This window comes from Aotus nancymaae, unplaced genomic scaffold (assembly GCF_030222135.1).
Source record: "Aotus nancymaae isolate 86718 unplaced genomic scaffold, 86718_ANA_hifiasm-v0.15.2.pri h1tg000015l_1, whole genome shotgun sequence".
Classification (NCBI taxonomy): domain Eukaryota; kingdom Metazoa; phylum Chordata; class Mammalia; order Primates; family Aotidae; genus Aotus; species Aotus nancymaae.
This window is the reverse complement of record NW_026988427.1, coordinates 2,062,104-2,088,066: the sequence shown is the minus strand read 5'-3', so window position 1 is coordinate 2,088,066 and position 25,963 is coordinate 2,062,104. Positions and strand designations below refer to the sequence as shown.

Genomic DNA, 25,963 nt, shown 5'->3' with positions numbered 1-25,963 from the left:
ATGCATAAATTATTTGTGATAATTTCTTTAAAGACAGCCGTACCTTCCATTATCCCCTTGGAGGTTGTATTAGTAGGCAAAATAGGTTAAGGCCAATATGACCCAACCGTACGTTCCTCTTCCTTAAAAAACTTTCTTTTCTCTTGTAGGTGCTGCCTACAATTCCACCATTTCAACTTTCAGCTTTAACTTGTGGCTGCTAACCTTCCCAAATGCAGGTTCTCTACGGAAGAGTAACTCTTTCCACTGAAACAAGTCATATTTACCCACTGTATAATGTTTACTGAATCTAGGCGACCCAGTGAGAATGAATCTGTTTAATCTTTTCTGGGTGCTTGGGAATAGGGCAGGGTAGGGCAATGAGGGAGGCCTTCTTTATTTTGCCAGGGACCAGCTCTGTTAGCCCCAAAGCAGAACCTGCCTCATTCAGACAGCACTGTACTCATGTCTGGAGCTGTTTTCTGTTGGCTTAGTTACCTTCACTGGGGCTGTTTCACACCCCTGGCCCTGGCTCACTTACCTCTTTGTTTATATATCCATCCTTATTGATGTCATACAAATTAAATGTCCACCTTAGTTTCTCGTGGACAGTTCCTCTCAGTAAAATCGACAGAGCGGTTACAAAGTCCTGAGAAGGGGAAAAAGCAGGAGTGGCATTAACCATCAAGCCATCAGGCAGGGTGAAGCTGTGTTTTTGGGTCAGACTGTGATACTCTCACAGAGTGGTGCCTCCTGCATCCCCTTGTCTGCCTGGAGGATGCGGCTATGCTCAGTGAAGAGCTCCCGCCTTCTGTCCCCATCCTGCTCCAGTTTTTAGGCAAGGTGCCCTCTTGAGGAAGAATGGAGCTCTGAGAGACACAGATCAACACAGCCAGCCCTGTTATTGCCTTATCCGTGGCAGTAACAGTGCAATGGTCTGTCTATCATCCCAGTGGCCATACGGTCTAGTGACTGAGGATGTGGACTGTAGGAACAGTCTGTATTGAGGGTCATACTGCCTGCATTCAAATCCCTCCTTTATCATTTGTGCGCTCTTTGACCTTGGGAAAACTACTGTGTCTCTCTTTGCCTTACTCTCCTCTTCTGTAAAAGGGTAATAAATAATAAAACCCTATCCTATAGGGTTATTGTGGGGATTAGAGTAAATGAATTAATACACACGAAGCCTTAAGTACAGGGGCTGCCACCTGGGAAGCAGTGTCCCAGGAGCTCATTCACTGTTGTTACTAGTCCCCCGAGCCCCTGAGTTCCTGCAGGCCAGGGGAAGTTTCTGCTGCTTCTCCCCATGTTCAGGAAATACTTATGAATGGATAAAGGTGTCTCTGGTCTTGACTGAGAGCTTTTGATGGTCCAGCCCTTCCCCCAATGCCTCGAGGTTTAGAGGGGGAGGTGATGTAGAACCAGGGGACCCCCTAGAGTGGACCCCAGATGAGCATACCTCGAACTTCACGGAGCCTGTCTGGGTGGTGTCGAAGGCATTGAAGAGGTAATGGGCATACGTGCTGGCATCTACAAGGCAGAAAGGGAGGGGAGGTGATGGGGCAGGAATTCCACACAGGGGGAAGCTTCCAAACAAGGCAGGGCTTTGACAAGAAAGAGAGGAGAGTGATGCTGGGGTGATGGAAAGGAGAAAATTATGGAGTGGGGCCCGTTGACTCAGCTCTTTGGGTGTGGGTGGGAAGTTAGATCTAGCAAAAGGTAAGATGAACCCTTGTCCCGCCCTTTAGCCATCGTGAGAAAACCATTCTCCTGCCTGTCAATGTGCAGAATCCTTAGTGTATGAATGATGCAGTGACTGCACGACGACGTTGTGAGCGACCGTGCAGTGCCTGGGATGAGCACTCACTTCAGAGTAGACAGACTTGAGCTTGGATGCCGCTGTATTACATAAGCTGTGTGACTGTGGGCATCAAACACGACCTCTCTGAGCTTCCCTCTCCTACCTCTCGACAATGGGATGAGAGCAAGGCCTATCTCTTGAAATTGTTTAAAAAGTATGTTAAGCTAGAGCTGTGCCTCGCATACAGTGAGAACTCAATGAACAGTGGCTCAATGGAACTCAGAAAGCTGCAATTCTGGGGCCTGCAGGGGACAAAACTGCCTCCCCACCCGATCTAGGTAGGGCCCCCGCACACCTAGGAAGGCATCTGTCTGCTGCCACAAAGGCCCATGAGAAACAGGGCCCAGGAAGTGTGTGGAATGCTTGGATCTCCATTTTTGTCAGGAACCAGGGGAGGTGTCTTGCAGGAGACAGCTCTTGGGGACAGAATGCAAGGTGGCATGTGACATATGGAGGCCACAGAAAGAGCCACTGCTGTGTTCCCAGGCCCATGGCGACAGAGCAGGTTCCTACAGGAGTCGAGCAGGGCACCAGAGCAGCTGCTGTGGGCCTGGCATACTTGTAACCAGGCTGAATAAGCAGAGCTTCATGCTCCCCGCCGTTTTTTGGATTAGTTTATTTTTATAGTCTTCGGTATTTACTGAAGTTCTTTTACAAAATTCCAGCTTGTCTCAGCTATTTGAAGGAAAAGAATCGAAAGTGCTCTGCACAATGGTGATGCCAGCATGGCAAAACTCTGCTTCAGACCCTTATGGGATCTAGTCTTGGCCTGCCATCCACTAGCTGTGCAATCTTGAGTACATTGCTTATCTTCTCCAAAGCTCAGTTACCCCATCTGGCGTTACAATACCTGCTTTCTAGAGCTGTTCTGAGACTTTGTGATGTTGCATTATCAGCCCTTCTTCCCCTTCCAGGGTGGGTTTGTTTTGAGAATTCTTTCGTGCTAAAGCTTTGGAGACTCCCACATCTCACGATGAGGGAGGTGTCCTGCTCTTCCTCGAGATGGAAGCAGATGATAAGGAAGAGTGGACTTGGAGGAAGGGGAGGCTGCTCACCAGAGAGGGAGCTGGGCAAGATAGTTTTCAAGGTCAGACTCACCTCCGTGAGGGAAAAACTGAGCATAGATCTGCTTGAATGTGTCTTCATTGACCACACCGCTGGGACACTCCTGTGGGAAGGAGAGAGTCAGCAGGAGGCATCTGGGGGCCCGCACCAGGAGGAGATGCCTGGGCCCAGCTTTGGCGTCTGGGTTTCCTCATGATCCCCAGGGGCAGGGACGGGGCAAGCACCTGTGCCTTTCCTCTTCTCCAAAGTAGCCCCATCTCAGGGGCTTTGCAAAATGAAGCTGCTTTGCAAAATGATGAGACATTATCAGAGAATGGGCACTGTGAAGTGGAGAGATTTGGCGCTTTAGGATCAGAAAAATCTGGGTTTAAATCCTGGCTCAGCCAATACTAGGCTTTGTGACTTTGGCCAAGCCAGTCTCCGATCCTCAATATCCTTTCCTGTAAAATGGGGCTAACAATACCTTCCCAAAGGTTTTTTATGAACCTGTGTTAGGTGAGTCCATGGTAGATGCTAAGCAATGTCAATTTCTTCTCTTTTCTGGATGCTGTTCTCTCTGAGCCCAGTGCCTGCCTGGGAAACTTTCCCACAGGATCCTGCTCCAATTAGGCTGCCTGCTGCCAATGCTGCCTCTTCAAGCTCAGAAGGAAAGAAGCCCTAATGGCAGGAAACCATGCACTTTGTATGTGCAGTCAAGGCTAGTGTGGAAGGAAGAGGCATCCCAGCACCTGTCAGATAACTCCCAGGAGGGACTGGAATCCCCGTGGGTCAGCACTTTGGAGAACATTGAGGCTGTAGTCAGTTTGGAATTGACCTAGCTCAGCTGTACCTACAGACTGCACCTGGAGGGATGGTGACCAGGTGCACCTTGCTCTAGCCTACCCCACTCCACACCACCCTGGGATTTGGGAATAAGATTGTACTCTGAAAGTTAAACTTAAAAAATAAATGGCCAGGTGCGGTGGCTCACACCTGTAATCCCAGAACTTTGGGAGGCTGAGGCGGGTGGATCATGAGGTCAAGAGATGGAGACCATCCTGGCCAACATGGTGAAACCCCGTCTCTACTAAAAATACAAAAATTAGCTGGGTGTGGTGGTGCGCACCTGTAATCCCAGCTACTTGGGAGGCTGAGACAGGAGAATTGCTTGAACCCAGGAGGTGGAGGTTGCAGTGAGCTGAGATGGAGCCACTGCACTCCAGCCTGGTAATAGAGAGAGACTCCGTTTCAAAAATAAATAAATAAAATAAATTAATATCCAGGATTGTATCTGAGAGCTCTCAAACTGGCCTGAGAATGCAGGAATGTATTAATGTATTTGAAGTAACAACTAAACAAAGAACCTCTCGTCCTCTGGCTTCCATATGGCTTATAAGGAGAGCAGGTCTCAGCGAGGGGAGAGGAGTGTCTAGTCCCACTGTCAGTTCCATTTCCCATGGTAAATTAATACACTGACATTCGGCTTACACATGGGTCTCGGTGAGCCTGGTTAGCATAAGTCAGCAGGCCTAAATCCCGTTATTGTGGGGGCACCACCAAGTTGGAAGATACGACTATGTTAAGGGCTAAGGCTGGACCCTGGGCCAGGGTGAGTTCCCTGAGGTTGTGCCACCCTGTGAAGTTTCTGGGCAGTTGGCCGTTTCCTGTCTCCTGAGGTTGCTTCATCCTCACCTGGAGCCTTCCTTTCTAACCAGATGATCTCCCTCTCATGTCCCCTTTACAGAGCTGGACTTCCTTGTACACCCTCACATATGGGAAACTGCCTTATGAGCTTCCTTAGCATTGGGGAGAGCTTAGCCTCACGTGGGAAACCCCCCCAGGCCTTCAGAGCCTGCGCTGGTCTTACATTTTTGAAGCCCCGATAAAGGACCTGCAGCTCCCTCTTGGTGAAGTTGGTCTGGGCCTCGAGCTGCTCCAGTCCCTCGGGCCGATGGCAAACCATGGTCATCTCCAGCTCATCTTCAATCTTATCTGGAACCAGAGGAAATGGCATTGGAGCGGTTGAGCTCGGGGGTCGCTCTTGCTAGGTAACAATCTGGGTTACCAAAAGGGTGGTGTCACAACCCGGGATCTAGGGCTGTGGGTGGGGGTCTCACTGCCGATGGCCTTCCTGTCTTAAACCCCACTTCCCTGCCCTGTCAGCCTCTGTGTCCGACACCACATAAGGAGGGGGCTTCAGCATTGGAGAGAAACATGTTCCCAGTGGAGGCGAAGGCAGAGTGCTCAAAATAAATCCATATGAAAACACTTTCCTTGCTTTAAAAATAACTTCTTTGCATATTCAAATTGTTTCCCACTGAACCTTCTGAATATTCCAGAGACACAGGTAAGTAGGCAGAATGATAACCACCCTCTAGACAGCAAAGGGAAATAAAGTTATTTTAAAAAACAGTAAACTCTCACCATTTGGGCCAACTAGGAATGGATAGCATGATTTAGTAGAAAGTTCAAATTACAGCATGTTAGGTATTAATGATAAAAATCTGAATGTATTTATAGTGTATTGTTTCATAATGTCTGCTAGGTACCCTTAAATACTTAGAAAATATCTTAAATGGGAGTCAATTTGTATAAACCATTTGAAGGGCTCTAAAAAGAGTTGTTGTAAGTAGTAGTTTAAATATGGACTATAATGTAATGTAAGATTGCAGTAGTTATTTAGAAAGTGTCTGTCAATTAAATTAAGGAATCTGCCCATCTCCCGCTGAAGGATCACAAAGTCCAAGTCAGTGGAATTTTCAACGTTTTAACCATCACAGAGGGGTAGGTGAGTGATTTCCTTTGGGCCCTGCCAGAATGCTTTCTATAAATTTACACCAATCAAGAATCAATTGCCATCTAACTTTCTCTGTCTGTTGTTGTCATGCAGACATTACCAAATCCATATATTGAACGACTGTAAATCTGGGCTGGCAAGAATAGTGATGAGATGGGCGGCTGCTGGGAACATACACAGACCACGTCTCAGCCCGTGGCAACCCACAGCACACACAGGCTGAGTTTCCACATTGGAGAACAAGGTGAGCAGGTGCGTGAAATTGTGTGCATTTCTCTAATCAGTGTTGGTTTCATGGCACCAGATTTTCTCTGAAATTGTCACTTTCCCTTTTGAGACTTTGATTCCAATACAAAAGGAATCCATCAAATTAAGTTTGTATCTTGTACGTATCCCCAAAGGTGATAGGTGTTTGTGTGAGGCTCCAGTAACTTGGTAACAATTCCTAATTGCCATCTTTCTCATGTGCTGGGCAATACATATCGCCTTATCCTGCTGGGACTAAGGCAGATGATTTGTTACAAGTAAGACACTGTTTACACCACAGAGAGACAAGTGGCCAATTTCCTCAGAATTCATAATTCTTACAGAGCCTTTAATTATTGTTATGTTTGTAGCTAACAAGATAAGTAGCAATTATCTAAAAGCTGAAGCATTTCTATATAAATGAAAAGGCTTGTTCTCAAAAAGAAAGAAAGAAAGGGAGAAAAATTCACATAGGTCTAATTCAGAATGCTTATATATTTAATATTTTGCATCTATTTTAACCCATTTTAACATAAAAAATAGTTGTTGATTTAAATCTCCTAGCATTAGATCTAAAAGCATTTTTATTTTTAAAATGCTCATCTATTTAATTGTGCATAGATTCACAAGAAACTTCTGAAGGGGCTGCAGAGGTTTTCACATCCCTCCTTTTGCTCATTAGGAATTCCCCGGTTACTGCCCAGGTGGCTTGAGTAAAGAAAGGGGATGAAGCAAAAATCACATTAAAATGCAAATAAACAAAATGGGAATATTGTACTTTTTGAGTAAATGAGGTATTCTTGAAGACATCCAGTATACTGTTAGATTTATCTTAGCCAGAAGCATGAAAAGATTTTTTACAGTACTTTTAATTCCTTGATCTTCCTGTGACTGAATTCCTCACAAGCTCAGGGAAATTTCTTTGCAGGAGCTTGAGAGACTCTTTCTGACTCAGAAACAGCACTTGCTTCCCAGCACCTTCATAAAAAATGCACTAAGTAATTATTGATATATCAACTATTAAACCCACTTCATTAAGGAGGAACTGACTTTATTACTAAATGAGTTGTTTGCTGTCTGGGCAGCAGGATCAATTTCCGTATCAGACAGGTTCTGTAATATCTGCGTATTTGGATACTGCCTGCCAAGCTTTTATTTTGTTTTTCGTTTTCATCATTGGCTAAGTGTCAGGCTTCAGTAATATCAATTGTGGAAGGAAATTTACTTCTCGGGGGCTCAAGATGCTGGGATGTAGCCTACCTGTGGATGTTAGGGGCTTAAACCAGTGGCTCTCTCTTTCTTTTACTGTATTTTATAGTAAGAACTATAATTTATGCCACAATCCAGTATACACATGTATATAAGCAAAATGTTAATGAAATGATTTGAAACAGAACTCCATGAAATGATCCCATCCTTCACTTATGTGAGCTGTGCTCCGGTCTCAGTTTTAATGTATTCCTTTGTAACCACGTGCTGGTTGGGACTCTCACGGGTCGTGACTTTTGACTGGACAGCACTGATTTAGCTTGTCTACAGCTGCGGCAGCCTCACAGGGGTGCCCACGTTGCCGCTCTCACATCAGCAATCCCTTCCCTTTCTTTGCATGCCTCACGGTGCTGGCTGCTGTAGATACATTCACAAGAAACTGTAGAGGTGACGGCCGTGGTTTTCACCCTGCTCCTGTTGCCCCACGGGGATTCCCTGGATGAAGCCCAGGTTGTCCCAGTAAGAGAAGAAGAATGGCCCAGTTCCCTGGGTGCAGGAGGGAGCGTGAACCTATGGGGAGCCTCCTTGACAGTTTCTTCTGAGGTTTGTTCAAAGTCTCCGATGCCAGATGCTGCTAGTTATTATTTTTGCTATAAAAAATAATGATAAGCCAGTTACTAAGTCAGACTTGAGTTTGGATGGTTGAGATAAAAATTAACCTTGAGAGGTAATGCTGTGGTGATAATTACATAACAAGAATAAATTAGAGCACCTTCTGTTTGTAAAGTACTTTTAAGCCATTCAATGTTCTTATGGCTGTTGCTCCATAACCTTATGTGTGATGGGAGCGCGGGGACCACTGCCCTGCCTGTGTGATATTAAGTGATTTTCTAACTGAGTGCCTCACACAGTGACGAATACCTGTCACTCGGGGCAAAGAGAGATAGATCACCAACTCTAGAGGATGCTACACAGGAAATTCTCAGATCAAATAGTAGGTGATTTAGATTAAGTGATCCTTAATGTTTTGGGATCATAGACTCTTCTGAGTGTGGAATGAAGGCTTTAGAGTCTCTCAGAAACATACACAGTCACTGCACTTTTGCGTATTCAGTCACGTGTCGCTTAGCAACAGGGGTATGCTCTGAGAAATGTGTTGTTAGGCAATTTTGTCATCGTGTGAACATTGTGGTGTGTACTTACACACACCTAGATGGGATAGCCTACCACACACCTAGGCTGAATGGTATGGCCTGCTGTTCCTAGGTTCCAAAGCTGCACAGCATATTACTGTGCTGAATACTGAAGGCAGTTGTAACACAATGGTAAGCATTTTTAGTATTTGTGTATCTAAATATACTAAATATAGAGAAGGTCCAGTAAAACTACAGTGCAAAAAATAAAAAAATGGTACAACTAGGAGGCCGATTACCATGAGTGGAAGTTACAGGACTGGAAGTTGCTCTGAGTGAGTCAGTGAGTGATGGTGAGTGAATGTGAAGGCCTAGGATATTACTAAACACGATTCAGACTTTATACATACTGTACACTTAGGCCTATGCTAAATTAATATTAATTATTAATTAATTAATATAGAGCTATACTAAATTAATTAATATGCTAAATTAATAAAAATGTTCGGTGATAAATTAACCTTAGCTCCCTGTAACTTTATTTTACAAACTAATTGATTTTTTCAAACTTTTGGACTCTTTGTGGTAACACTTAGCTTAAAATACACATTACCTAGATGCACAAAAATAGTTTTCTTTATTTTCTTATTTTATAAGCTTTTTCTCTATTTAAAATTATTTTATTTTATTTTTTTTTATCTTTTAAACTTTTGTTAGTTAGAAATGAAGACACAAACAACACATTAGCCTGAGCCTACACAGGGTCAGGAACTAGGCGACAGGAATTTTTCTTCTCTGTTATAATCTTATGGGACTGCAATCGTGTATGTTCTGTTGTTGATGGAAACGTTGTTATGTGGCTATGACTGTACTTTCAGTGAGTTTCTGTGTCTTTTAAACATGTCCAGCCCATGCTAAGGTATTCTATCATAGGAGATCTAAACCTAGTCACTAACTGGCTTTGTCTGAGTCCTAAGTCATTGGGCAATGGGTGACAAAGCTGGACCTAGAATCCAGCCAGTTCAGGCCCCTTTCATTATATCTGGTCCCCACAGTGACTTCTGCTTCTCTCAAGCACAAATTGCAAATTGGCTTGTAGCCAGTCTTGCAGCACCCCTGCTCCTAAGAAGCTGTGTGCCTCTGTAACAGTTAGACCCGGACTGTGAGCAGTGGGAGGACCCACTCCTTAGGTCTTCTCCCCAGTGAGGTGTCCTCTTGGTCAGGCTCAGGATAGTGACCATGACCATCTCCTCCCTTGACTGCCCAATAGTGCCTCTCTCATGATGTCTCTAGTTTGGACTTTATACTTACCCATCTAGCTTTGAGGTTACAAAATAGTGATCCTTGGCCTGAATGTGGCCCACAGATACATCTTGTTTGACCTGTAAAATGTGTCTTCATTATTTTGGAATTAGTTGTCCATGTTTAAAGATAAGAGATCCATGTACAAATTTGGATGTCTGATTTGTCTTGGAAAATGGGATTATCTGACCACTTTGGTCTCAAATTCTGACATGGCAGCAGCCCACTAGAGATGAGCAGTGGCTGTCTCCTCTGGGCAGCCACAGCCTCTAGGATGCCCTGTTGTTCACTGTTGGCTCACAGAATTCATTCATGCTCTCTGCCTGGAGCAACAGGTGTTGAGTTTTTTGTTTTTGATCTATACCACCTTACCCTCCCACCTACCAACCACACAGTCTACTCCTCACTGTTTATTTAAACACATGCCACTTTGTTGCACAAAGAACTTGAAGCTGATTATAGGAAATAAATATGAAGTAAAAAGAGATAAAGTAATAAGAAAAACTGCCCCAGTAAATGTTGATTAGATTAGGAGGTCAAGACCATGGGGAAAAAGAGAACACAGAAATTCAGGCCATTTGTTTGAAGCAATTGTTACACTTGAGCTGCATACGGACTCTTAGTTTTTACAAATGTCTGTGAAAGGAAAACGTAACCATTTCATAGGGGGAGCGAAACTTTTCCTATAACTTGTCTCTAAAAGAACGTTTCCAGCTGTTTCTATATATGTGAGGCTTGCTAACAAGGGGCACAGAAAGCTGGTGAATGAGAAGACTAATCACAAAACATGAACTTGATTAAGAAGCTCTGCCTTTGCAGTCATGTGACCCAAGTCAAGTTAGTGTAAACTGTTTTTTACCTCTCTGATACTGGTAATACCACCAGGCGATGTCTAGGAAAGAGTGAGAAGACATTTTACCAAATCCATTCATCAAAAAGCAAAACACACTTTTATTGTCAATGGAGAGAGGCCACTCTGAGGGTGTCCACGTCACTGTCCAGCTTGACATATGCAAAGAGCCTCTCAGTAGCAGAGCTGGAGCTGAGCTCCCTGTCCTTTTCCCATGGCCGGAACAGGCAAGAGCAGTGGGTTGCCTCCCAGTGTCCACGGCTCCCGCAGGGACTCACTGAACATGCCCTCAGCCATGCAGTCATGCAGCCTGCAGAGATGGGATGGCATGTGGCAGAGATATGCGATGTTGGATGAGTCCTTGGAAACACCCTCGTGTTTGACTGAGGAGTGGCTTATAAGATGCCCTCCACAATCAGGAGTCCCTTATTCCCTCACTCTGTTTCTTTGTGATTGGAAGCTGCCTATCTTGTAAGATTATTTGTTTGCTCATTCAACAACTGTCAATGAAGTATCTACTAGGTACATGTCAGTGAATAAAACAGCTGTGTTCTCTGCTCTCTTGGAGCTTACATCTACAGGTCTTTGCTTCTTTCTTCCCCTTTTAAGCTTGATTAGTAACCAGATGCAGAAAAAGAAAAGGGCAATTGCAGAAGAGGATCAGCACATTAGGGTGTATGGCAGAGTGGATGCCGGCCAAGTCCTCCATTATGCTGAATATAAAATATAAGACAAAACACCAGACCTGCAAAGTTATCCATGGCACAGTGCAGCTGGGTAAGTCCAAGGTCCCAGGGAGCTCTGCTAGATACTCTCCTGCTGGCCTTTGTGTGTCTATTTGGCGGTCGGCCTGGTTTTCCTCTGTAGGCTCTTATTTGAACTTCCTCTTGTCTTGCCAGCACCCCTGACCACGAGGGTGTAAGGCAGCCCAGCCACCATCTGGAGTGTGTTTTAGTGTCTCTCCTGTCCCCCAACCTGCAACCCCAGACGGCAGCTCTTCCAAGTGATAGAATAGGTGAGCATCCATTGAAGTGTTTTCACTCCTCTCCTGACCTGTATCCCGTGGGAGAAACTTATTTTGCTGGATTTAGTTGCCCCTTTGATCATTCTGGTTAGGTGGCATTTCTATTTATTTATTTTTACAAATATACTTTATTTTTAGAGTCGTTTTAGGTTATAGAAAAATTGCACAGAAAATATAGAAAGTTTCCGTATCCACCCTCACAGTTTCCCCTATTATTCACATATGCATTGGTGTGGTATATTTGTTGCAATTGATGAACCAGTATTGATATGTAAATATTAACTAAAGCCTGTAGTTTACATTAGTGTTCACTCTTTGTGTTGTACAGTTCTGTGGGTTTTGACAAATGCATGATGTCATGTATTCACTATTACAGAAGTATATAGAATAGTTTCACTTCCCTGAGTGCTTCGGTAGCATTTTAGTATAGATATGTTTACAAATGTGCGTTGACATGCTCTGGTATGCCAGGAATGTCATAGGTACTTGGAGAGAGATGAAAAGACATATCATCTGTTCACATGGTATCTCAGACTGGTGAGAAGGCATACACATAGACCATGGATTGGAAGCTCAAATGCCAGTAGTCATTGGCAGGTAATTCAACTGTGTACAACTATGGAGAATGGAGGGAACTGAGAATTGGAGAGTAACTGCTTTATGAAAGGGAAAGTGTTGTTACCCAACAAGTTGTTATCATGCAGTAATTTAAGCCCAGTGAGTCCAGATCTTTAGATTTTTCAAGAGATGTCATAATTAACAATGGTTCTTGGCTGTTATCAATGAATTTGACTTTTAAAACATATAGTATATATCATACATAACACAACTTTGGAAAGGACATTGTGGGCTGCTGGTCTGGAATTTTTCATTGGCAAATCATTTCAAAACAGTGTTGACATGGTTAAGAACTGGGAGCTGAGGGGAGGAAGCTCTTACTGCCTCCTGGGTGGCATGGGACTAGAAGGGATGTCAGAGAAGGCTTCAAGGGCAGGCAATAATTCAGCTGAGTGTTGAAGAATGAGGGGACAAGGGAACAGCATATGCAAAGGCACAGAAGCTGAAGATCCCAGGAGTGGTGAGCTCTCCTATGCAGGGCTAGAATCCCTTGAGAACAACCAGAAAGAAAAAGGATTAAAAAAAAAACCTCATCATTTTTGAAAGCTTTGGAGAGCTACCAAGGCAAATTGCATGAAAACAGCTCAGTCCATGTTTGGATTAAGTGTATCTGCCTTTACTCTATTACCTTTCAGAAGTTGAAGACTCAGCCAGATAGGTGACATAGTTTTTATTCCAATGTGCACCCTTCAGTAAATATTTGTCAGGCATATTAAGAGACAAGACCAAGAGAAAAAATAGAATATAGTAATAGATCTACAGCTGATCTAGATAATTGGATTAATCATATCTGGGCTTTAAAAGAATGATGAACATACGCTCAAGAAAATATATAAAAAGCTAGAGAATTCCACCAGACAACCAGAATATATACAAAAAAGTCAATTAAAAATTGTAGAAATGAAAAATATATTATCCAAAATTAATAATTAAGCAGACAAATTTAAAAGCAGGTTTGACACAGATGAAGAGATAATAAATGACTTAGTAGATAGATGAATCAAAAATACACAGACTGATGCACAGAGAAAGAGAAGAATGAAATCACAGACCAGTCATGGTGGCTCACACCTGTAATCCCAGCACTTTGAGAGACTGAGGCAGGTGATCACTTGAGGTTGGGAGTTGGAGACCAACCTGGCCAACATGGGGAAATCCCATGTCTACTAAAAATACGAAAATTAGCTGGGCGTGGTGGTATGTGCCTGTAGTCTCAGCCACTTGGGAGGCAGGAGAATCACTTGAGCCCGGGGGGATGAAAGTTGCAGTGAGCTGAGATTGCACCACTGCATTCCAGTTTGGACAACAAAGCGAGACTCTGTCTCAAAAAAAAAAAAAAATGGAATCACAGTTAAGCTTGCATAAGAGACATATGGGACATGATGAAAAGTTCAAACATACGTCTAATTAGAGTCCCAGAAAAGAAGGAGATAAATAATGATAATGAAGCAATATTTGAAGAGTTAATAAATGAGAATTTTAAAAAAGTTACTGAAATATATCAAGCCATAGACTCAAGCAGCACTATAAACCCCAAGCAAGATAAACACAAAGAAAGTCACTTATAAGTACATCATAGTAAAACTGCTAAAAAATTAAAAAATAGAAAATCTACAGTACAAGATAGAAATCATCAGATATAAACCAAACCCTGACTAAATGCTGCTTGTAAGCATAAGGGCACAGAAAATAAAAGTAAAATGATGAAAAAGGATGTATCATGCAAACACAAATCAAGAAAGGCTGGCATAGCTACATTTACATCAGCTAAAGTAGACATTAAGGCTAGTAACTTTGCTAAAGACAGAATTCTCATGTAAAAGGGTCCATTTACTAGAAAGATAAGACAATTCTAAATTAATATGTACGAATAATGTAGCCTTAAAATGCAAAATGAACCAAAGACTGATAGAATTAAAAGGAGAAATAACAAATTCACAGTCATAATTGGAGCAATTTTTAAATACCTCTTTTAATAGCTGATAAACAGACAAAAAATCAATAGAGGCGTAGAAGATCTGAGCAACATGATTAGCAAACTTGTCTCATTGAGACTTACGGAGCTCTGTACTCAGCAATCATAAAATACTATACATTTTCTTCAAGTGCACATAGAATAGTTACCAAAAGTGACCATTTCCTGAGCCATAAAGGCAAGCCAATATAAAAAAATTTAATTTTGAAGTTATTTAGACTATTTTTGTCCAAAGTGGAATTAAGCAAGATATCAATAACCAAAAGAAAACTAGGAAATCATAAAAATATTTGGAAGTCAAGCAATATAGTTCAATTTCTTTTTTTGAGACAGGGTCTCGCTATGTTGCCCATGGATGAAGTGCAGTGGTGAGATTTCTACTCACTGCAACCTCTGCCTCCCAGGCTCAAACAAACCTCCCGGCTCAGCCTCTCGAGTAGCTGGAACTATAGGCCTGTGTCACCAGGCCCGGCTAAATTTTTTGTATTTTTTGTAGAGACGAAGTCTCATTATATTGCCTAGGCTGGTCTTGAACTCCTGGACTCAATCAATCCTCCTGCCTCGTCCTCTCAAAGTGCCAGGATTATAAGTGGGAGCCACTGTGCCTGGCCTAATTCAATTTCTAAGTAACTCATGTATCAAAGAAGCAACCTCATGGTAATTAAATCAAGGTAATTTTGAACTAAATGATGATGAAAATGTGACATATCAACACTTGTAGAAAGTTATTCAAGTTATACCCAGGGGAAAATTTAAAAGAACATCACATACTTGAGTTGCAAATAATTTACAGAACTGTGTACATAAAAACACAGAATGCTGTGCTTCCTCTCGAAATTGTATTCCTAGTATTTCCAGTGGTTCATTTTCAATGTTTCCTGAACTATATCGGCTGCATTAGACGTTATATTAGTGATGGGATGCTGGCATTTGAAAATGTAACCTTTCCTTCTTTTTAAACATGGTTGATTGGTTTGTTCTAGATGAGTTTCGCATCATCTTTTTAATCGACAGCATTTCCTAATATAATCAGAGGCAAAAATCTTCGTTGGTGCTTGCTTGGAGCCGAGCAGGGATAGAGCAGAAAGTCTTACTTGGTCCTTCAGCTTTAAGGCTTAGATTCTTACAGCCAGGCTTGGAGGTGACTCATAAGCCCACTCAGACCCACGCAGTGCACACAACTCATCAGCTCTGAGTTTTATAAACTTAACAATGAGCCCTGGGAGTGCTAAGCTAAGCCTTGATAAGGATTTTCTGAGTGTTCCAAGTATTTTTTTTCAGTCTTCTCGGTTCAATAAAACTCAAATCATGTTTTGCTTCAAGCATTTGTTCTCTTAATCTTGAAGCCCCTCCTGCTCCTTTTAAGCGAAATTGAATTTATACATTTCTCATTCATTTATATACCTCAGTCCTGAAAATGTCCTGGAAAAAGGAGTTCTACAAAAAAAAAAAAAAAAAAAAAAAATCTTTGAGTGCTTTCTACTTCCATTAGACAGAGTTTTCAAGATCAAATGACTTGAAAATTCTTCAATATATAGTGTATTTCAGTACACTGCTCTTTCTTTCCAAATGAGGGTGTGTTTTTAATGTGGCCCTTAGGTCAGCACAAATGTTGAGGTGGGCAGGGAGGGGAGTGTCAAATGTCCTCTGCAGCTTTTCAGGAACAAGGCAATGGTGGAAATTAACTGTCAGAAAGGTAACGCAATTATTAAAAGTCCACAAAATCACTACACAGAATGTGACATGAGTCATAATTTTGTTTGTGTGTGACAGCGTTACATTCAGATATTTTCCAAGATTGAAAAAAGCAAACGGCTGGGAAAGGAATTACCCGGATTCCAGTATTAGAGAAGGCAGCAGCTCTAAAAGACATTTCAGGACAAGGAGCAAGGACATGAACATTAGGACTCTCACATACCCTCACCTTTATAGCCACATTTTGGTCCAGCTAAGCCTATGGCCAGGCTGCAAAGTAGAAATGTCAGTTTCACTGCAGGACATCAGCAACAGGCACAGATCTCTAGATGATGTTTTAAGTGGACTTTTTTGTCTGGAAAAAGTGCCCTGGGATGATTTTTTTTTTTTTTTGATGATTTACTCAAGTAGTTCCAGCAGTCTCTGTAGCTCTAGGGGGCAATTAGTCAAATGAGGTTCCCATCCTGCCACCAGCTAGCATTCAGGTGGTGGTGGAGAAACCTCCCACTGTTTCTCCTTTGAACCCAGCTGGACACCACCCTGAAGTTCCAGTACGTGGAGATAGCCAATAAACGAACCATTGATGACCTGTGTTGAAGAGAGAGGGTATGTTGCCCAGGGTAAATGGGTCTAGAATATTTCTGTGGGAAATAAGAGGATTAACATGGGTGGGATTTTATTACTCCTCTTGACTGAGGAGCTGAAATGACAATTCATTGCAAATGAGGAGTGTCCAGGGAGAAAGAACACTTTAGTTTTAAGAGAAAAATGAAGAAGCAGAGAGAGGTTGAAGGAATTGCTCAAAGAAAAAGTGAAATCGCCACAAGAATAGTATTATCTCAGGTTAGCACAGAATTTTCTTACTGATGGAAACTCGTTGGGTCTAGATCAGGCTAAGATGTGAACAGCGTATCTTTCAGCCTGCTTTTTGAAGAAGAGGAGTTCATTGCTTTGCAGATAATTTGACAACTTGCTAAGTAATGGTTTCTGATTAGACAGCTAGCTTTGGTGGGCTTGTAAATATCTGAAAACTGGCTCCTGGGAAGGGTGGAAAAGCTTGATTGACACAATTTCCAGTTTCCTTGGTGTAAATATTCCCTTCACGGCCTAATTCAGGCTGTTAGTGAGAAGTTGTTGAAATGAAGTGATGGTAGTTTGGGAAGCACAGTATGACCCGTCTCTATCACATTACTGCTACTGTTTTAGAATAGCTGGCATATGTTTACCCGTCCCAAATAAGTGTGCTAAAGACCTCAAAGGCAATTCCATAGGGTAGGCTTAGGCCCTGTAATCCACGCAAATAAACCCTTTTTTTTGTTGTTTGTATGAACATAAATTTCTGGGCATGATATAGAATAATCACAAACAGGAACGTAATGGAAGCCGTCCATGTGAGTTTTTGCTGGATTCAGTATTAATGTATCCTTGTATTAAATGCCTGTCTTGGTGAGCTCAGAGAGCATGGTAATAGTTTTAGAATTGATCTAATCATCTCCTGTCCCTAGGAGGTATACGGTTATTACACTAATTCAAGCTAGAATCATACCCACCTTGTAGCTGTGAATCTTAAGGAGATAAGGCATGTAAAATGCTCTACACACATAGTAGGTGCTCAAAAATGTTATTTCTATCTTGTCGTATATTTTGACGGGAATTTTAAGGGTCATTCTTAATAACAGAATCCAGTAGTCATGTCTGTTAAACACTGTCTCAATCATGATTGAGGCCTTTCCTGATGGATCTAATTAATTAAATACGCTTCTCTTCAGTTTAGGAAGATTTCCTTGTTCTGTTATTTACCGTCAGAGACTCACCTCAATTGTCAGTTGAGGTTGGACATGAATGGGCTAAAGTAAATGTGATCTTTTTTTTTTTTTTTTTGAGACAGAGTCTTGCTGTCGCCCAGGCTGGAGTGCAATGGCGCCATCTCGGCTCACTGCAACTTCCACCTCCCGAGTTCAAGAAATTCTCCTGCCACAGACTCCTGAGTAGCTGGGATTACAGGGATGTACCACCACACCCAGCTAATTTTTGTATTTTTAGTAGAGACAGGTTTTACCATGTTAGTCAGGCTGGCCTTGAACTCCTGACCTCGTGATCTGTCCGACTTGGCCTCCCAAAGTGCTGGGATTACAGGCATGAGCCACTGTACCTGCCATGATCATTTTATGTTAAAGGTAATGGCCACTAGCAAACACCATCCTCTGGATGAAAGAGCGTTGACCATCTCGGTCCATGGAACAGGGCAGGGGGTCTGTGAGTGATGTATACCAGAAGCACAGGGCCTGGAACGTTAGTAAACAGACATAACAACTGACAGCCACTGAGGACACTTCCTGGCTCTGTGTCCTCTGCCCTTAAGAATCCAGACAGTCCATGCACACTGTTATGGGCCATCTCGTAGCTGGAGAAGTCAATTGGGCATTACCCTCCACTGGAACATGAACTTCCAGATGCAGGGAGTGCAGTCAGTTCATCTGAGAATGTATATCTGTCTGCCCAGAGGCAGGGAGAAGATGGCAAGGTGCTATCCTCTCCAGGACTCAGCTCCGAAGCCTTTTAACTGTGCACTTAATAAATGAAGCCTTGGCAGACACACCTTGAATTATTAATGAAATTATTCAGCTTTGATTGTTTCCTTCTTTTGGGGAAAGGTTATTCACTCAAATGCCTTTGATTAGACTACACAATACATCACAATTGGGCATATTTTATGTGCAACTTTATGGCGATAATAGTTCTGTCTCATTTAGAAGCAAATCAGACATTATGAACTTCGTGATTTATTAATGTATTGATTTCTATAAATGTCAGCGCATCTCACATCCCGCCAGAGAGCCCGGGAGCAATCAGTGAAGGGCCAATAAAAATGTAAAATGAAACCATCATAAAAAGAGGAAATACTGCCTGTTTCAAAGCCCTCCTGCCTCTCTGAATTGTTTCAGGGTCTACATCATTACCATAAAGGCATCCCCTTACCCCAAGGAAACAGCCTTGGTTGGGGGGCTCTGTCCCGCTTAAATCTATTTTAAATTAAAAAAAGAGGTTGTGTCGCAGGAGAAATAAAAAAATAAGAGGTGAAGAGTGGGACCTGGAGGGGTCCCAGGGTCAGTGCCCAGATTCCTCATCCTGGAGAAAGCAGGAGGAAGAGGAGGAGGAGTCCCTTTCCATCAGATTCACCCCACGACAACCCCCGACCTCTCTGCTGAGGAACCTTCAAGACAGAGCCCAGATTTTCCTGCGGGTGCTGAAGGGTCCACACTGAGGTCCTTGTCTACCTTTCCAGCATGATTCCCCAACACTCCCTGTCATGAGTCCTCTGCAATAGCCCCAGAATTCACTGGTGCACAGACCCCTCTCTACCAGAGCACATGATCATTTGGCTCCAATCCTATCCACCCTTAAAACATGGCTTAAGTGCCATCTCCTCTGGACAGCTCTCTCAGACCACTGCCAAAAAAGCTCTCTTTGTTCAAATTCCCAAAGTCACTTGCAATCACCCGGCAGGAATCAAAATCTACCTTTGGTGTCACAGTTTTCATATACAAGGGTAGGGTGGGGGGAGATTGTGTCTTGTGCTTATTTTTGTCTTTGGTATCTCACTCCCTCCATGATATCTAATATCTGCTTTGCACATAGAAGGTGCCTAGTAAGTGCTCATTATTTGCTAAAAGTGTGTAGCACTACAAAGAGCTAATTAGAAAATATGTTAGTTGTTCCGAGACAGTGGCCCAGGAAATATCTGGAAAGTATTTGGCTAATTTAGTAGCTAATTTTGTAATCTGACAGTTTAGTTCAGAAATCACAATCTGGCAGCCCGTGGGGTACTGTTGTTTTATTTCTTTTATTTTAAAATTATTATTATTATTATTATTATTATTATTATTATTTTAGAGATGGGGGTCTCACTGTGTTGCCCAGACTGGTCTGGAACTCCTGGCCTCAAGTGATCCTCCTGCCTCGGCCTCTTAAAGCGCTGGAATTACAGGTGTAAACCACCACTCCTGGTCTGTTTCACTTCATTTAAGTGTGAATTTTATCAACATTTATTTCACATAAAAATATGAACTTTTGGCTTTCCTTTAGAAATCTGAAATTATGGCCATGACAGGCCCACAGTCCCACATGGCAACAATTAAACCGCAGTCCCCACTACTCCCTATTACATTTCCAACACTAAGACCAAGAGTCTTTGTTATTCATCCTCACTCATGTATATACCTAAGTCTACAATCTCTGTTTAACAATTCCTTTCCTCTGCCTCCTATCATGTTTTCCCAAGTGACTCTTTGTGATGGTCTAGAGACATGACAGAACTTCATTTTGGGGGGTCCCAAGCAACGTGGCGAAGACAGGATGCCCTGTGATGAAAGAATCAGGCTGTACCCTTAAATGTACTGTGCTGCTAATATCACGTGTCACGCATGGGGCAGACCTACAGGTTCTGAGCTGAGTACATTTCAGCCTTTTGCTTAACAGAGTACTTTCACATGGCTTAGCTCCCGTGACATATGCAGAATATGATTCCCATTTTATAGGGGAGAAGACTGAGGCTCAGAGAAGAAAGAGAAAAGGTGACACTTGTGAGTGAGCACTGCCTATTTGCAGAGCACTATGACGTGTACTTTGCTTACATGATCTCACTTAATTCTCTCATAGCTTTTAAGTATTCTTGTTAAATCTTCATTGTTGATTTCTTATTAGCTAATTATTGTTCCCATTTTATCAGGAGAAATGGAATCAGCAACTTCAGGAGGCATTCTTGAGGTTGCAGAGACTAATTGCATCATCTGCTTGATGGGCAGATGCTTTGGAACCTCAAGGGACTACCCTAAGGGTCTCTGCTGGGCCCACTCTTGTGTCTTTATGGTTGTGTCTCTATAACAAGTCAGGGACCAAATTCCACTATCCCAAGTCTTCTTCACTTTCTGTACTTGAAAATTTGTACTGCGGGGGCAGGAGGGAAGACATCAAATAGTTTCAGGAATCCCCTCCCCATCTCCTTGCCCCCTCAAGCTCTCTGCTATCCATTTAGCATTTCCAAGTTTGTTTCTTTTTTTCTGAGCATCAAAGCAGCCTCCACTTTGGGCAACAAGTTATGTAAGTCACAGAGCAACTGGCTTTTCTCCTGGTCTCTAAATGTACAAATGTGGCTACTGGGGCCCGGGGAGGGAACTGGCCTTGTCTGAGGCCACACACTGGATTCCCAGCATAGCAGGATCACACTCAGGTGATTCCTTCCGGTAATCCAGTGTTCTTTTCACAACCCTATTCACTCATTGGACAAATAGTTACTGAGTGCCTACTAGGTACCAGGCACTCTCCTAGGCATTGGGGATAAAGTGGTGAACAAAAGACATAAAGGTGGGGATGGAGCTATGAATGGAAATAGAGCAGACATGGAGAAGACTGGAGGGACGTGGGTCATGGGAGGTGCTGTTTTTATTTTTATTTCCATAGATTTTGGGGGGAGCCGGTGGTGTTTGATTACATGAATAGATTCTTTAGTGGTGATTTCGGGAGGTGCTGTTTGGAAGGAAGGAAGGCTCAAGGAAGATGAGCCCACTTGAGCATCAGCGAGAAGGGAGTGATGGTGAGCTTCGAAGTTAAACACAGGCTCCTGTCACAGCTCCGCAGCTGAACAGGTGGTGGGCCCGAGCAAGTCACTTCCATCCTCTGAGACTCAGTTGTCAACAATAGGAAAAATGGCAAAGTAACATCATCTCTCGGTCTGCTGGGATCAAAAGAACCCCTGCAGATAGAGCGCTGGCATATAGAAGGCACTTGAGAGTTTCCTCCCCACTCATCGGGGAGCCCTGGGGCTCAGCTTCCTAATGAGTGCCTTTGCTTGGCTATGAGTGGGGTGCAACCTACCGAGAGCCCACATAACACTCCATTAGCCAGGGCAGCAAGCCGAGGGCCAGCTGGAAGACTTGTGTAGTTTGAGAGGATGAATGAGCTGGGATTAATTAGCTGAGTAAGTTTGTGAATACATTAGCAGGTTACAGGGCTCTGAGGTTGTTTAGTCTGACGAGTGGTGGGTGGCGAATGCTGAGCCTGGAGTGATGCTTTGATGGAACTTTCCAGATCAGAGCTCTGGCTTGGAACTCCCAGCCCTTCTGAATTTCTCGCTGTGAGATAGCAGTGCTTCTCATCATTTAAGTCCCAAGGTGATTTACCATAAAGCTTACGTTGGATCAGAGGAGTCTTTGAAAATTAAATCTCACGTAAAAGAAAGAGTTTTAAGTCATGTCTTCTATGGGAAGCTTTCTCAGACCTCCCAGCCCATATCTCACGTCCTGAAACCCTCTTCGTCTATAAGGATAATGTCTTGGGACTGTGGGGTAGGGAAGTTGGGAGGAGGAGGCACACTTTTTAACCCTTTATCACTGGTTGAAATATTTTTTAAGCTATGGGTTTAAATTGCTTTTAGACTTTTAATGTTTTGGGTAAAAACATGACATTTTGAGAGGGGTAATGATTTCACTGTGCAGATAGGTCTGGAAAGTCGATTCTACCACAACCAGTGTTTTGCTGTTTTGTTTATTGTAATGTTGTTTTTGTGGAATAAAGTGCTTTCCAAACAAAATATATTGGGGTGGTCATTTGTGCTTGTCACCAACAATTTCTGGTCCTCCTCCTTCCAGGTGCACGTTGGGTGTGCCTTCTGCCCCTTTGAAATGAGGTGGGACTATGTGGTGGCACTGGCTGGGAAAATGGGAACATTCTGTGTGTGTCCCAGCTGTCCCAGGAGTGAAGTGTGCCTCAGGTGTTCTGCAGGGCACAGCCTGCTCTGTGCTCAGGTAGGCTGGCTCCAGAGCCAGTGCTTATAAATCAGAATTCCACACATGCACAACCTCTACCTTCACAGAGGTATCAGTCCTGTGGTGGCAGCAGATATTAAATGAATAATATTTTTTTGAGACAGGGTCTCACTGTGTTGCCTAGAGTAGAGTGCAATGGGCCAGTCATGACTCACTGCAGCCTCAACCTCCCAGGTTCAAGTGATCCTTTCATCTCCGCCTCCTGAGTAGCGAGGACCACAGGCACATGCCACCATGCCCAGCTAATTTTTGTTTTTTATTTTGTAGAGATGAGATTTCCCAGGCTGGAGTGATTTTTTAAAAATAATGTTTGATTACAGTTGAGCAAAGTACGATGGAGGAAAGGTATGGGTTACCATGATAACTTAAACGGGAAGAACAAAACATAACCACAAGGCTTCTCTGTGGTGGCCTTGACACTGAGCCAGGAAGGAGGAGTAGGTGACCGACAGGTGAGGAGTGAGGGAGAGCGTTCTGGTCAGAGGGCACATCCTCTATAAGGACCCCGAAGGGGAAGAAGAGAGGCCTGCTCTACAGATGAGAGGAGGCAGGTGTGTCTGCAGGCTGGGATGAGGGGAACGAGACCCAGAGAAGTGGCAGGCAGGTGTGGACCGTATTGTGGCAGGCTGGGAGCCTGGGTTAACAGTTTTAGGGACAGCAAACAGCAAAGAAAGTACAGTTTTGTTGTTATTTTAGGAGAACTGAAACAAACTTGATCCTTCCTGTTTGCTGGGGCTTCACAGAGGACGGCTCTGCAGGGCCAGCTGTCTGCCTGCTGGCTTCGAGTCCTTCCTCTCCTTGCTGGCTCATGGCAATCGAGGGCCTGCATTCATGACATAGGGCTGAGACCCTAGACTCCCTGCAATTGACGGGAAGGGGAAGGAAGTCTGTTTCTCCTTATCAGTTACTAGAGCCTACAAATTGGGATGTTTGAGGTTTCAGCTGGAACACTAGGGGGCCTGGCAATTCCCCTTTAGAATACCAAGGGCTGAGTTGGGCTCAGCTGCAGACCTAACTCTATGGCATCAAGAATATGATAAGGCTGGAGAAAATCTCCTGGGACTGTAAGACTTTTTTCTCTAGCTGATTAGTAACTTTCTCCTTTATTTTAATTTTAGTTATTTCATGACCCTGCACTGGGAAACAGGTCTTGGTAGTTGTAATTAAAAGGGGGAAGATTAAACATTCGAAGGAGATGTGATAATTATTGAAGCAAAGTTCAAGAAGGTGGAGGCAATGGGATGAGGATCAGAGACATGGAGATCCTGTGCAGATTTCAGATTAGTTCTCAGAAGCATTTCTAGAAGTGCAAGCAAAAGCAAGAGTTATAAAACAGAAAATATCTATCATGTACCCATCTTCCCTGTGTCAATATGTCTCATCTCTGTCCATATCACCTCACTCCTAGATAAGAAACTTTTTTTTTTTTTTTTTTTTTGAGACGGAGTTTCGCTCTTGTTACCCAGGCTGGAGTGCAATGGCGTGATCTCGGCTCACCGCAACCTCCGCCTCCTGGGTTCAGGCAATTCTCCTGCCTCAGCCTCCTGAGTAGCTGGGATTACAGGCATGCACCACCATGCCCAGCTAATTTTTTGTATTTTTAGTAGAGACGGGGTTTCACCATGTTGACCAGGATGGTCTCGATCTCTTGACCTCGTGATCCACCCGCCTCGGCCTCCCAAAGTGCTGGGATTACAGGCGTGAGCCACCGCGCCTGGCAATAATAAACATTTTTATTTTTGGATGGCTGTTACCTTCTTTTTTGCTTATGTGTATTTTCTAAATTTGCTGAAATGAGTAAGTACAAATTTCGCATGTGAAGAAATTCATAAAGATTATTTTTAAATCACTTGAAAGGGCAAATGTGCAGAACTCTTCAGTCCTCAGTGGCCCTGGGATAGATGTGGAAGGGGTGGAGCCTGGAGCCCAGCGCTGCCTTGGGGGTCTCTTTTCTGCAGAGAGGTCTGGGAAGCTAGGCAGGTGAGGGTGGAGATCCTCCAGCTTAGAGATCTTCATGTAGCCATGGCAACATGTCATGCTTATCAATTTCAGTTTCAACATCTGGGAAATGGTGGGAATAATCCCTACTTTACAAGGCTCTCGTCAGATTTAAATGAGAGAATGAATGGCCGTGCAATTAGTTCGGCAGTATATACTCAATAAATATTAAACAATGACCAACAATCCTTTTCTACCTTGTGAAGAAGGCAGCTTGGCTAGACGCAGTGGGTTAGACAGGATGCCTTCACTCTGGAGGAGGCATTTCAGAGGCAGTGGTGGGTGGGATGGGGTGGTGCAATTGGGAGTATTGGGGATGGGGTCTTGCAGTGATCAGAATGGCAGCTGACAATTTAGAAGCATTTCCTAGTGCCTAGGGCTTCATGTGCTCTATCTCATGTGACCTTCCTAAAACCTGGTGAGCTACACTCTGCCGCCCTTGTAAAGACAGAGAACTGGAGGCTTAAGGATGTAAGGTCATCTGCCCAGGGCCACAGTTAACAGACAGCAGAGGTGAGGCTCAAATCCAGGTCAGCTTGATGCCAAAGCCCATGGTCTTAATTGCAGCATTACGTTGCATGAGCTTTATAGCCACATAGACCTGGGTTAAGATCCCAACTTTGCCACTTGATACCTGGTGGCCTTGGGTAAATCACCGTCCCTCTCTAAGCCTCAGTTTGCTCATTTAGACAGTGGCTGTGATCTAACCCCTGTCTCATTGTCCCTGTGAGGATCAAATGTGGCAAGGCACTTGGGTCTTCTGAGGCAGCATCTCAAAGCTGTGCTGCTGAAAAGGCAATTTTTTGCTCTAGCTTGTATGGATAGATTTTTAATATTTAATTAGGAAGAGCTTCTGCTTGGAGAAAGGGCAGGACTTGTTATTAAATCCCTGCTGCTTGGTCTCCCTCACTTGCCCATGGGATTATTCATTCATTTCCAGTCACACAATTTAATATTGCAACAGCTAATGGGGAGATGTTGATAATTTGTAAAAACTGGTTGGTCCTGAGGCCATTGGAGAAGCTCCACGCCCAGGCCTGCTGTGGGGGCCAAAACAGATTCTCAGCAGATGAGGGTTCCTGAGAGCTTTGTGTTCATTATCTGCAAACATTCATCTTGCACCTTCTGAGTCCTGGATGCCATGCTGGGAGCCATGAGGATTATAAAGATGTTCGAGCACAGTGGCATCCTCAAGGACCTGGGACTCCTGAATGCATTAGAGGGCTGGGCTCTGCACCAGACAAATGGGGTTCAAAATGCTTCCTTGGACATTTCCTAGCTGGGGCACTGGGCATTAACCTCTTGAGGACTCAATTTCACGTACTCGCCATCTCTTCCTGAGACTACTGCAAAGTATCCGCCTGTAGGCTAAATCCTACCAATGGGATCTCTGCAAGAACAGCTAGAA

General features: G+C 43.5%; 1 protein-coding gene across 3 annotated transcripts in view; it reads right to left on the bottom strand.

The window, feature by feature from the left end:
• Nucleotides 1-25,963, bottom strand: part of KCNIP1 (potassium voltage-gated channel interacting protein 1) — a 236,764-nt gene that overhangs the window by 13,345 nt on the left and 197,456 nt on the right. For 2 of the 3 annotated variants that reach the window (XM_012461122.3, XM_012461124.2), the window contains exons 2-5: nucleotides 4,752-4,876; nucleotides 2,939-3,008; nucleotides 1,439-1,509; nucleotides 521-628 (exon numbers count right to left, since the gene is read on the bottom strand). In XM_012461122.3, the coding sequence (XP_012316545.1) occupies nucleotides 521-628; nucleotides 1,439-1,509; nucleotides 2,939-3,008; nucleotides 4,752-4,876 (374 nt within the window). Of the gene's footprint in view, nucleotides 1-520; nucleotides 629-1,438; nucleotides 1,510-2,938; nucleotides 3,009-4,751; nucleotides 4,877-10,430; nucleotides 10,464-25,963 lie in introns of all 3 variants that reach the window. The other variant, XM_012461121.3, reaches the window with a different exon arrangement.